Below are 12334 nucleotides of genomic sequence, written 5' to 3'. Positions count from 1 at the left end.
CGTATCATCACACATCGTTTCATCACGTCGTTTCATCACATCGTATCATCACACATCATTTCATCACGTCGTTTCATCACGTCGTTTCATCACATCGTATCGCATCGTTTCATCACATCGTTTCATCACACATCGTATCATCACGTCGTTTCATCACATCATATCATCACACATCGTTTTATCACGTCGTTTCATCACATCGTATCGCATCGTTTCATCACATCGTTTCATCACATCGTATCATCACACATCGTTTCATCACATCGTATCATCACACATCTTTTCATCACATCGTATCATCACACATCGTATCATCACATCGTATCATCACACATCGTTTCATCACATCGTATCATCACATCGTATCATCACACATCGTATCATCACATCGTATCATCACACATCGTATCATCACATCGTATCATCACGTCGTTTCATCACATCGTATCATCACACATCGTATCATCACGTCGTTTCATCACATCGTATCATCACACCGTATCATCACATCGTATCATCACACATCGTATCATCACATCGCATCATCACACATCGTATCATCACATCGTATCATCACGTCGTTTCATCACATCGTATCATCACACATCGTATCATCACGTCGTTTCATCACATCGTATCATCACACATCGTATCATCACGTCGTTTCATCACATCGTATCATCACACATCGTATCATCACATCGTATCATCACACATTGTATCATCACATCGCATCATCACATCGTATCATCACATCGTATCATCACACATCGTATCATCACATCGTTTCATCACGTCGTTTCATCACATCGTATCATCACACATCGTATCATCATATCGTTTCATCACGTCGTTTCATCACATCGTATCATCACATCGTATCATCACATCGTTTCATCACGTCGTTTCATCACATCGTTTCATCCCATCGTATCGCATCACATCGTATCGCATCACATCGTATCGTTTCATCTTATCGTATCATCGTATCGCATCGTTTCATCACATCGTATCATCACACATCGTATCATCACATCGTTTCATCACGTCGTTTCATCACATCGTTTCATCCCATCGTATCGCATCACATCGTATCGTTTCATCTTATCGTATCATCGTATCGCATCGTTTCATCACATCGTATCATCACACATCGTATCATCACATCGTTTCATCACACATCGTATCATCACATCGCATTATCACATCGTATCATCACATCGTATCATCACACATCGTATCATCACATCGTATCATCACACATCGTATCATCACATCGCATTATCACATCGTATCATCACATCGTATCATCACACATCGTATCATCACATCGTTTCATCACGTCGTTTCATCACATCGTATCATCACACATCGTATCATCATATCGTTTCATCACGTCGTTTCATCACATCGTATCATCACATCGTTTCATCACGTCGTTTCATCACACATCGTATCATCACACATCGTATCATCACATCGTTTCATCACGTCGTTTCATCACATCGTTTCATCCCATCGTATCGCATCACATCGTATCGCATCACATCGTATCGTTTCATCTTATCGTATCATCGTATCGCATCGTTTCATCACATCGTATCATCACATATCGTATCATCACATCGTTTCATCACGCCGTTTCATCACATCGTTTCATCCCATCGTATCGCATCACATCGTATCGTTTCATCTTATCGTATCATCGTATCGCATCGTTTCATCACATCGTATCATCACACATCGTATCATCACATCGTTTCATCACGTCGTTTCATCACATCGTTTCATCCCATCGTATCGCATCACATCGTATCGTTTCATCTTATCGTATCATCGTATCGCATCGTTTCATCACATCGTATCATCACACATCGTTTCATCCCATCGCATCGTATCGCATCGTATCGTTTCATCGCATCGTATCATCGCATTGTTTCATCATATCCTATCGTGTTGTATCTTCTTGCAGCTGAGACTGTTCAGAAACTAGAATAAGGTGTTTTCATGTCAATTTTACATCCAAAAGATGTTTAGAATATTTAACGGAACGCAGATGCATGTTTGGCAAAAACAAACTGTGTCTTTTGGTTCTGAAAAGTGGATGATTAGCATGGTGGCTAACAGCTAGCACACATCTGCTGTGGCCCCAACAGACCTCAGATGTAAAGAAGCAAAAAGGTCTGCAAGAGTTTGGAGAAACGAACTGACCCAGACAAAAAAGACGATGAAGAAATTCCTTGTCTTCATCACCACCTCGCTGTCTCTAGAAGATGATGGATTAGCAGCAGCTTGGCCATTTGTCTCAGCCTCCATGTTAGAAATGCAAACAGATTTAGGATGTCAGATGCAGATGAAGGCGCCAGATGGAGCGGCCCACCTCGCTCTCTACCTGCTGCAGGACACCTCAAACACTCAGGTTATCAGCTCGCCGCCGTTCATGCTGGAAACATACGAACCAACCCTGGAATTTAATCTGCTGTGTATGAGAACCGTCCATTTATCATCACAGCTAAAAAAAGGCCATGTAAGCATCTGTTTTTATATTTGGTTGCTACAGCTACAGGAAGTGTGTGCAGGTGTACCACATCACCGCTCCCAATGCATGTGTTGCATGCATTGTGTTGTAACATGTCTGTACACACACATATGCATGAGTGTATGTTGTGTTTATGTGTTTGTGTGTGTTTGTGTGAGCGTGGCCTTCAGGCTGCAGCCATCTGTCCTCGGCTGCTGAAATGATCAGCCGTCTACAGTATAAAGTGTGTTTCCCCACTAATAAACATTACAGAGAAAGAAGCCAGTGAACTGACCTGGAACAAACCCAACACATTCATAGTGACGCCGTCTCCATCCCAACACACACACACCCTGCAAGCTTGAGACATCAGCTTCTGTATCCTGATAAAAACAATGACCTGAAATCTGCAGCCATCTTCCTGTGTGTGTTCAACAAGAACTGGCTCGCTTCAAACCACAAAAGAAAAGCAAATGCAGAAATTTAACGTTTCATGGTTGGAAGCTGCCCGGCGAGACGTTCACAGGCCGCGAGGTGAAAACCAAACTGTGTGGTCGGTGGCGGCTTCGTTGCTCGTTGCCAGAAGTCGACAGTTTGTGTGCAAATCAGAGATGTGAAGAAAAGCAGCGCTTTGGTCTGATTTACCTAAAGCGCTTTCTGTGAGTCAGGCCGGAGCCTTAACCGGATTTCAGTCACCAGGAGCTGAAGAAGAAGAAAAATAGAAGTGAAGAGAAGGAAGTGATTAGTGTGGAGAGCTAAAACGAGACCGTTGGCTCCGAGGATGCTTTTTGGCCTCGTTTTGAGAAGTTTGTCTGAGCAGGCCACCGTCTCTGTGGTCTGAGTTCACGTTTTCAGTTTTCAGTTATCTTCGGTCATGATCGGAGCAAAAACTCCGCCATCAGCTTCCTGGTGATGAAAACCGAGGGTCGGTGAGTTAGGACGGGACTGAGATCTGAGCTGCACAGTCATGATGAAAACGTCCATATCACACACTCACACACCTGCAGCTTTACTCATTCAACCAGCTCTGCATTTGTCCACATGGTTACTGTGCACACACACACACACATGCTTTTTGCAAACATTATTTTTATAATTAACACTTATTTCCACTCAGCTGATCCAGCTGCTGCATCATCTGCGGCTGGACGCAGAAATTCTGGAAAATATAATTTGTTTGTTTTTGAGTTTATTTACTATTTTTGGGACAAGTTGATAAAAACCTGGATCTGTGGGCTCTGATGCTTCAGTTGAATATCAGTTATTGACACTTTTCTGCGTGTGCACGTTTGTGCAGAAGCGTCCTGTTGGCAGGCACCACGACTTCAAACCATCGTCTCCTCCTCCTCTCATTTCCTGTCAACTATCAAAAACAAAAAAGGTTTTTACAGAAATTCCCCCTCTGCTTCACCCACACATGCACAAGTGGATTTTTTTTTTACTGCTTAAGCTTTTAATAAATAAATAAAATTGTTTTTAAATTCCAGAAATTTGAAGTTTATCACAAATCTGTGGCGACGTGTGGATGGAAGTTAAAGGTTGGTTTGAGGTGGAGATAATAAATATAAACCTGTGAGGGAGGCGCTGTGGTGGAAATGAAGCGCTCCACTGCAGAACCTGAATTTGGAGGATTTAAAGTCATGTTCCAGCCTCATGAAAGACATGAAATCAGCCTCAGATGACAGATTAATAACAGAGATGATTACAGATGGCTGTTTGCTAAATGAGTCGGTTTGAAGAAACTGAAGGAAATGTGTGTAAACCTTCACTACAAACAGAAAGAGATGCCGTCCAGACAGACACACACACACAAACACACACACACAAAGGCAGTGTTGTGAAGTGACAGTATTCACTGTAAATAAGAAGTGTCACAGACAGTGAAGTACACGGTGTGCAGCTGCTGACAGTTAAAGAGGTGAATGTGGTCTTCCAGAACTGATGTCATCTGATTAACACTCACACACACACTCACACACACACTCCCCAGCAGCAGAGCAGTGGTGACAGCCTGAGAGCTCCCCCTAGCAGACAGACAAACCGAGAGGAGGAGGAGGAGGAGGAGGAAGGACCAGTCGACGACAGACAGGCAGCTCACAAAAAGCCTCAGCTGAGCAAACCAGAGGTGTGTGTGTGTGTGTGTCGGTCCTGATCAGCAAAATGAGTTCAGGCATGCTCCTAGGATCTGGAAAACTAACCCACACACACACACACACACACTGATTTTAAACCAACAAAAATAACAGAAGTGAAGATGAGTTTGAATCAGCTGCAGAGTTTCTTCATGTTGCTGCTGTAAAACTTCACCACAAACATGAAAACAACGCAGGACGCGACCAGGACGTCTCCTCCAATCCGCTGCGACTCGAGGCGACGCAGAGAAGAGGCGCGTTTTCATTTGCGGCATTTTAAGCACCTCGTGCAGTTTTCAGCGCTTCTCTGCCTCGAACAAAGACCTCAGCAGGGCGCGCGGCTATTTGACGAGCCAAAGGAAACATGCATCTCAAGTGGGCGACTGCAATTTACTCCTGCAAGCGTGTGTGTGTGTGTGCGCGTGTGCGGCTACAATGAAAGCTTTCGTCCTGTTTGCGTCTCTTCACACTACATCAGCTTCTTTGGAGGAGAGCAAAGCAGAAACTCATCTGCACCTCCGGCTGGAAACAAATCTGACTAAAACAAAAACTATCTGGATTTTTCTCTGATTCATTTTAGTCTCAGAAGATTAAACTGCCGTAAATTGTCAGAAGCTTTCTCACTCGTGGGAGGGGGGAGGGAGGGGGACGTGGTGTGAATCAGGTGGAGGTGTGCAGAGCAGCGTGCTGGACGGTGCGTGTTTACTGCAGAGGAGGATGAGAAACACGCTAATTATCCTTCAGCATTCATGACTCCTGATCTGATCACTTCTTGATTTTAGGGGAAAATGAGAGGATGAAATAAAAGCTGCTGTAGCGCGAGGCCTCGCTTCAAACGCCTCGTTCTGCTCAGCTGCTGACAAAAGAGTGAAAATGGAAACGTTTTCTACATTTATGATGCATCATTTTGCAAAATCCAAATAAAAATGTTCTGCATTGAAAGCCAGGTCAGATGGATTTTATCGCCTCACAGCTTAAGCAGAATTATGCAGATTTTAGGGAGGCGAGTTCACATTTGTGCATTTGCATAAATGTGTGTGTGTAGCCCATGTATTTGTATCTGTGTGTGTGTGTGTTTTCTCTAGCAGGGTAAATAGGAAGCTTCTTTTTGCACATAAATTATGGGATGTATGACATCATGTTGCAGCCTGAACGGTGATAAATCAGACAGACACACAGACACGTCCGACCTTCTCCGAGGACACAAACTGAGCTCCGTCATCGGCTTCCTCCTCCACATTCTCATGTTTCACCTCAGAAAGCTGCAGAGGGACCACAAAGTTTGGTGTCACCCTGTGGGCCCTGTAGCAGAGCCCAGCAGGAGCGGGGGCACCAGAGGTGGACACTCTGGACGGTCATGTGACACCTTCCTCCTCTTCCAGCTGTTTGACCAAACTTTTCTTTCTTTCGGCTTCAGTCACTGAGAACTGATCCGAGTTGAAAGTGTAAAACGCCGCTAAATGTTTTAAAAAGAGAAATGTTTGCGCCACAAATCCAAACAAAATGTAAAAAAATATCCTGAACTTTTACTTTTGATTTCAGATTTTTTAGCAAATTTAAAACCAGTTTTAAAAATAAAACTAAAAATGAACATTTTGTCTTCAAATTCCGTCACTTTAAGGAAACACTCGATTTCTGCTTCCTCGCGCGTGCGGGATGATAAATAATCCAAACCTTACATTAATATTTACCTGTGCATTTAAACTCGGAGCTAAGCAACCCAAACAGGACACGGGCGCGCGTGGGCTCGGAGCGGGAGTGTAAAAAGAAAAATCCACCGGACCACTTAAAGCTGGTGCAGCCGCGTGCGCTGAGCGAGCCCGTGTGTTTATTTACGATCAGTCGACTCATGTTTTCTATTCTTGTTTTATTTTCATTATTTTAAAACTAACTAAATTATTTGTAATTAAATGTTAAAAAATAAAAAATGGACTTTCTTCGTGTTTTCATCTAAAATTCAGGATGTTTAAATATGCAGAAAAATAAAAGAATAAAATTAGATTAAATATTAAATTTAACTCTTTAGAAATTTGTTTTAAAATGTTTCATATATTTTCTTTTTCACCAGAATCCAGCCCGATAAAATGATTTGGGGTCTCGGGTCGAACCCGCAGCCGGTTCTTTTTATTTACAGACCGCGGATATTCAGGACATCTAATCAAAGCTTCTGGCTCATTTCTGTCAGTAAACCAGGAGACAGAAAGCAAACGTGGCCCTCAGGGGACACTTGACAAACTTTCAGCTGAGTCTGAAAATGTGTTTTTTACGCATCGATAGAAATGATTAAAAAAAAAACTTTTCATGATGAGAGCGGAGATGTGAAAGAGAAGAAAGCTCTGCTGTGGGGTGCGGATGTTCTCTGCAGGTAAACTTACGTGTGATTTCTCTCTGGGACAGGTGCTGCGGGTTCCCCTGCTTGCGTCGGGACATCGCCCTGGCATTTACACTGGCATCGCCCGGAGAGCTGCGCTGGAAGGGTCGGCTCTCCTTCTCCTCCTCCTCCGGCTGCTCCGATAACCGGCCAAACTGGCCCCAAAATTCGCTGCTCACCCCCCAAGCTGACCGCTACTCAGTGGCCCAAACGCGGCCCTCCAGCTGACCCGTGCGCGGCGGATCTCTCCTCGGTGCTCTGCGCGGTAACCGGCCGTGGCGCAGCGCTGGGCGCCGGGGCGCTCGCTCAGGAGCTCGGTGCCAAAGTGGCTGAGCGCCTCCCTTGTTCGGTTGGCGGTGGAGGTGAAGGAGAGGAGGGGGGGGGTAGTCCTGCTCTTCCTCCCGTCGCTTTCACTCCATCCCTCAGAGGAGCGCAAAGAGCGGAGCGGCGCGGCGAGGAGCGGATGGACGCGCGGCGGGTCACCTCCTGATGGTCACTCAGAGTCTGTGTCCACTGTCCGTCCACCCGATGCTGTCCGGTCCTGCGTGCGGAAAGCAGGTGACTTGACTTGGACGTAAACTGGTGCGTGAACGTGTGTAAAATAAGAATCCAGTTTTCTTCCCGAGATGTCGCTGCGCGTGCGGGCACTGTCGGCGCTGGCCGGGCAGGCGGGTTAGACTTTAACTCTTCCAGTCAAAGCCCAGTACTGGTCTGAGGACGGTCTGTCACCCTCTTTTCTCTTTGTGCTGGCAGCGCAGTCCCGCATGCCCGGTGTGCGCGCGGCTCTGTGCGGCTCTCTGACGGCACAAAAACTCAAGTTCAAGTGCGGACGTGACGTTCAGTCTGCGGTGAGAAGGGAGAGTGGAGACTGAAGAGCACTGGGGGCGACTAGTGGTTGCTTCACACACAAACACACTCACACACACACACTCGGGCATGTGGCGCGCACGGCGGCAGTGGTCAGAGTCGCTCCAGTCATCTTCACCGCCGACGCGTCGCTGTGGAGCGGATTTCTCTCCAGTAAATAAATAAATAAATGGGCCTGGGGGGCGCGTCCACACCTGCTGCTCGCGGGACTGGACACAGTGCGCGAGCTTGTGCTTACAGTGAGCATGTTCTCAGGGTGGTGGTGTGACATTATGAGCCGTTGTTTGACGCGGTGTTCCGCGACTCTTTCCATTCTCTGACTATTAAACGACGTTTGAACTTTAACAGGAAAATTGACCCTTTTAGACAAAAGTGCCACATGTGCACGCGCAGGGGCACAACAAAGGCACGTGAGAGTGCACAGTTCACTTCCACGTGCCATTTAAAATAACGTGGAGAAGCGGAAAAACAGAATTTACTCTCAATTTTTCTCATTTTGATTCAATCTGTTGTTTAAACCTTCAGTAAAATATAAACTCAGCCAAACTGCGGCCTCGCTGCGCGCGCACATGCGCCGATCACAAGCAAATTAATTTAGGCCTATAAGAAAAAGAAAAACCGTGGGTTTGTAGTTGTTTCTAAAACAACACCCGTCGTTCCGGGAATCAGTTCTGACCCAGAGAGACGACCTGGACCGCCTCGTGACCTGCAGGGCTGGGAGCAGATCCAGGTCTCCGCTTCATCTGGTTCACTTTCATTTCATTAACAAAGACACAAACCTTCAATAACTGCTGCACATTTCCACCAAGATGAAGACAAGAGTGTGTTAGTGTGTGTTTGTGCCTGCACTGTGTGGCATTCTGAGGATGAGTATGAAGAAGAGGAAGAGGAAGCAGCATCCTCACACCTTCTCAGTGGAAGAGAACCAGTCAGACTGGCTGCTTTGTGTGGAAAGTGGACTCAGATTAGAGGAACAGCAGAGCTGCAGAATGAGGAGAAGCTGCTGGATCTTCTCTTCTTCTGCCTGCAGCCTGCTTGTGGGCCAGGTGTGGTCACGTGCATGCCTCCACGCCGCTCTGTCCCTCTTTTTATCTTCATCTCGTCTCCCAACCAGCTTTATTCTAACAGCACAGTGTAGGAGGACATAAACAGATTTCCCATGCTCATTTACAGGAAAAGGGAGACGGTGGCAGGTTTGTCCAAATGTCTTTGTGGCGCAGACAACATGCCGCCCACCGTGTTTGGAGGGAAACATGCGGCACTTTGTCACAACAGCAGGAGACACAGAATTATGTTGAAATGAAAATCACTGTCACTTTTAAGGCACAACTCACTGCCAGTTTCTGCTTTTTAATGAAGATATGAGATTAAAGCTGCTTTGAGCGACTCGCAGACGGACGAAGAGGAGAAATATCCATCCTACACACTAACACGCACGCTAACGCGCACACGTGATGAGGGTGCCGTGAAACGCAGCTTTTCTCGGAGCTTTGCAGACTAAATGATCATCGTCTCGTGAAGCAGGCTGACACTTCAGGCCAGCATCACTATCTGGATGTGCTCCTTGTCCTTGCAAGCTGATTGGCTCATTAGTCAGATGGGCGACAGGTGCATCATTTTACTTTCTTACTGGACTTTTTTCCCGCTTGCAGGTGATTTCTCACTTAAAGGCCATCAGCGTGAGTTATGGCTCCAGGCATCCTGCTTTTGCCCTTCCTTCATTTGCATATATATATGCGGCTGTTTGTTTTTATGTTAATGCTAAATAATCCCTTTTCCTTCCTCCTCCTCCTCCTCCTCCTCCTCCTCCTCCCAGCCCCCGCCTCGGCTGGGCGGTTAAATTTTAATTAGAGGGACGTGGAGGTGTCCTTTAGAGTTTTAAGATCACTTTGCCAACAACTGTTCTCCACTAAACTGCTAATATTGATGTTTATGTGCTGAGATGCACCCCCCCCCCCCCCCCCCCCCCCCCCCTCTATCAGGAGATGCTTCAGATAAACACTCATAACATTCACAATGTTATTCATCTTTTACTCATAAATGCACTAAAATCTTTTTGGGTTCCTCGTTGTTGTCTTAAAGTTTAGGGACGCGCGACGTGCACGCTCCCTTTTCTAGCGGCAGCATCACGTGCACTTCATCCGTTTTCTTTCCTCATCCAGTCACCGTGATGAGGCCCGGAGTGATGACCCCCTCAGCTCAGACCAGCGATGCAACACCACCCTCTGTTGGTGATCTGCTGCCACATGCAAACCCGGAGCGCGCGCAGCCTTCGCTGCAGCAGCGCGTGCGTGTGTGTGTGTGTTTCTGCTGCAGCAGGTTATTAACACAGCCTTCAGTGTGGCTCATTATTAGAGGTTGTGAATGAAGTGTTGAGAGAATAAAAAGGCAGAGGAGAGTGTTTGAGGGCCAGCGGAGGAGCGCTGAAGCCCTTAAGCACAATTACAGAAATCAAAGTTGAAATTATTCCGTTTAAAGAGAAAATTTAATCACAGATTTATTTAAAGCTGCAGCCCTGAACTCTCTCAACACAAACAGACGTTTCCTCACACTCCGGGACCTTTTTCATTCTTCCCTCCTCTGTTTTCAAAGAGAATTATTTTCAGAATCATTAATTCCAGCAGCGGTTTACACGCGTTGGTCATTATTCATTCTCATGTAAAGAGGCAGAGAAAAGAAAAACGTTTCCCTCCAATCAGAGGCCGCGTCCACTCACAGCCAGACAAAACTGAGGAAATGTTTGCTTTTCACAAAAAAAATAATAATAATAATTAAAGTAAAACCTAAATTTATTAGACAAAAACACAAAGCAGGAAAAGTTGGAAAATAAAATTAATGTAGTAATTTTATATTAAAGCTGAAACATTTCACGTTTTATCTTTTAAAATAAAGTTTGGCTCGTGCATCTCTGACGGGTGAAAAGTTTCTGGTGTTTTTTTTAGGTTCAGATTCCCTGAAAATTCTTCACAGAAGAAGTTTTTAAGCTGTTTGATGGTCTGGAAATCCTCTAAGCGGGAGAATCATTACAGCCACGTGTTCGAGCCTTTAGCAGAAATAAAACTTAAGGTCTGTTTATTTAAAAAGACATTTAACTTTTTATTTTCATGAGTTTTGGGCTTTTAGTACTTTCCGTGTTATTCGTTTTAATTGGTTTTGTGTTTTTACCACTTTCTGCTTTATTTTAATGTGTATAAGATTTATGAGGTTCAGCACGTTGCGCAGCTTGAATGCTGCTGAAGAAAAAAACTGATTGATTGATGATTGATTGATGATTGATGAGCCTCATCTCAACATTTATTTAAAGTGTTGCAGCCTAACATGTGAAATCAGAAGAATATTAAGGAATAAAATGTGGATTGTTTGGCTTCATGTTGTCTGCAAACAAAAGTTAAATTAAATAATAACAATATATTTTATTTATTTATTTATTTATTTATTTATTTATTTGCGGCAGGATTATTTAATGATTACGTGACACCAGAAGGAAAAACATGAGCTGAATGTGTAAAACTCTGAGTTTCAGGCTGTGAGGGATGAAGGGAAGCAGATCTGCTGCGATGGACAAACTGCCGGTTAAATAAGATCCAAACCTCTGAATCCTCTGGACAAATACGTTTGTTTCTCAAGACAAAGCAGCTAAATCAGGTCCTTTCTGGCAGCTGGATTTCAGACCCTTTTCTCCCAAAGTCCCGGGAGAGCACATGAACAAAAGCTGAACCGAAGCACACACACGCGTTGGCATTCAGTAGCGCTGCAACCAAACTGCCAAAGCTTTGTGTTCCCCACAATTCACTCCTCCCAACCACATCCTGGTTTTTCTCAGAGCCTCTGGTGTTGCTTTCCTTCCCACAGCTGATGTGACTTCTGGCTGCGTGGCCCAGGACTTCGTCCGGCTGTGGGACAAACGATCATTCAGAGATCTGAACCAGAGGATGAAGGACGATGATGTGAAGATGCAGTTTTAGTGTGTTTTAGTTAAATCCAGATTTCATACTCACCTGTCCTCTCAGTGACTTCCTGTTCTTGTGTGTTTGGTGTTTTCAGCCGTGTGATTGGCTCTTCAGCTGATGCTCCTTCGTCTCCTCTTACCTCAGGAGGCTCTGTGAGGAGGAGGAGTATCCTTCATCTTTTCAGCTTTTGTGACATATAAAGGGTTTATCCTGTATCATGAGTGGAATTTGAATTAAACATCTACTCACCTTCTACTTCATCAGATCCACTTGTTCAACTTCCTGTTTACACAAACAACCAGCCAACCACGTGGCAGAAACTCACTGCTGATCTACTGGGATTTCCTCCCACAACCATCTCCAGGGTTTCCAGAGATGGTCTGAAGAAGAGAAAACATCCAGAGCAGCAGTTGTCTGGACCAGGATGCAGCAGAAGACACACCGGGTGCCTCCTGCCAGCTAAGAACAGGAAACTGAGGCTACAATTCACACACAC

General features: G+C 45.1%; 1 protein-coding gene and 1 long non-coding RNA gene across 3 annotated transcripts in view; one reads left to right on the top strand and one right to left on the bottom strand.

The window, feature by feature from the left end:
• Positions 1-7993, bottom strand: part of bcl11ba (BAF chromatin remodeling complex subunit BCL11B a) — a 44081-nt gene extending 36088 nt beyond the window's left edge. Inside the window, exon 1 of one of the 2 annotated variants that reach the window (XM_041972188.1) lies at positions 7026-7993. In XM_041972188.1, coding sequence (XP_041828122.1) covers positions 7026-7080 — 55 coding nt within the window. In that variant the 5' untranslated portion in view covers positions 7081-7993. The remainder of the gene's footprint in view (positions 1-7025) is intronic. The other variant, XM_041972187.1, reaches the window with a different exon arrangement.
• The window catches only part of LOC121631342, a 60343-nt gene extending 48169 nt beyond the window's left edge, over positions 1-12174 (top strand). Inside the window, exon 5 of the long non-coding RNA XR_006008721.1 lies at positions 11741-12174. This is a non-coding gene — a long non-coding RNA (uncharacterized LOC121631342). The remainder of the gene's footprint in view (positions 1-11740) is intronic.
• Positions 12175-12334: the final 160 nt, after the last annotated feature.

This window comes from Melanotaenia boesemani, chromosome 20 (assembly GCF_017639745.1).
Source record: "Melanotaenia boesemani isolate fMelBoe1 chromosome 20, fMelBoe1.pri, whole genome shotgun sequence".
NCBI lineage: Eukaryota > Metazoa > Chordata > Actinopteri > Atheriniformes > Melanotaeniidae > Melanotaenia > Melanotaenia boesemani.
This window is presented reverse-complemented; position numbering and strand designations above follow the sequence as displayed.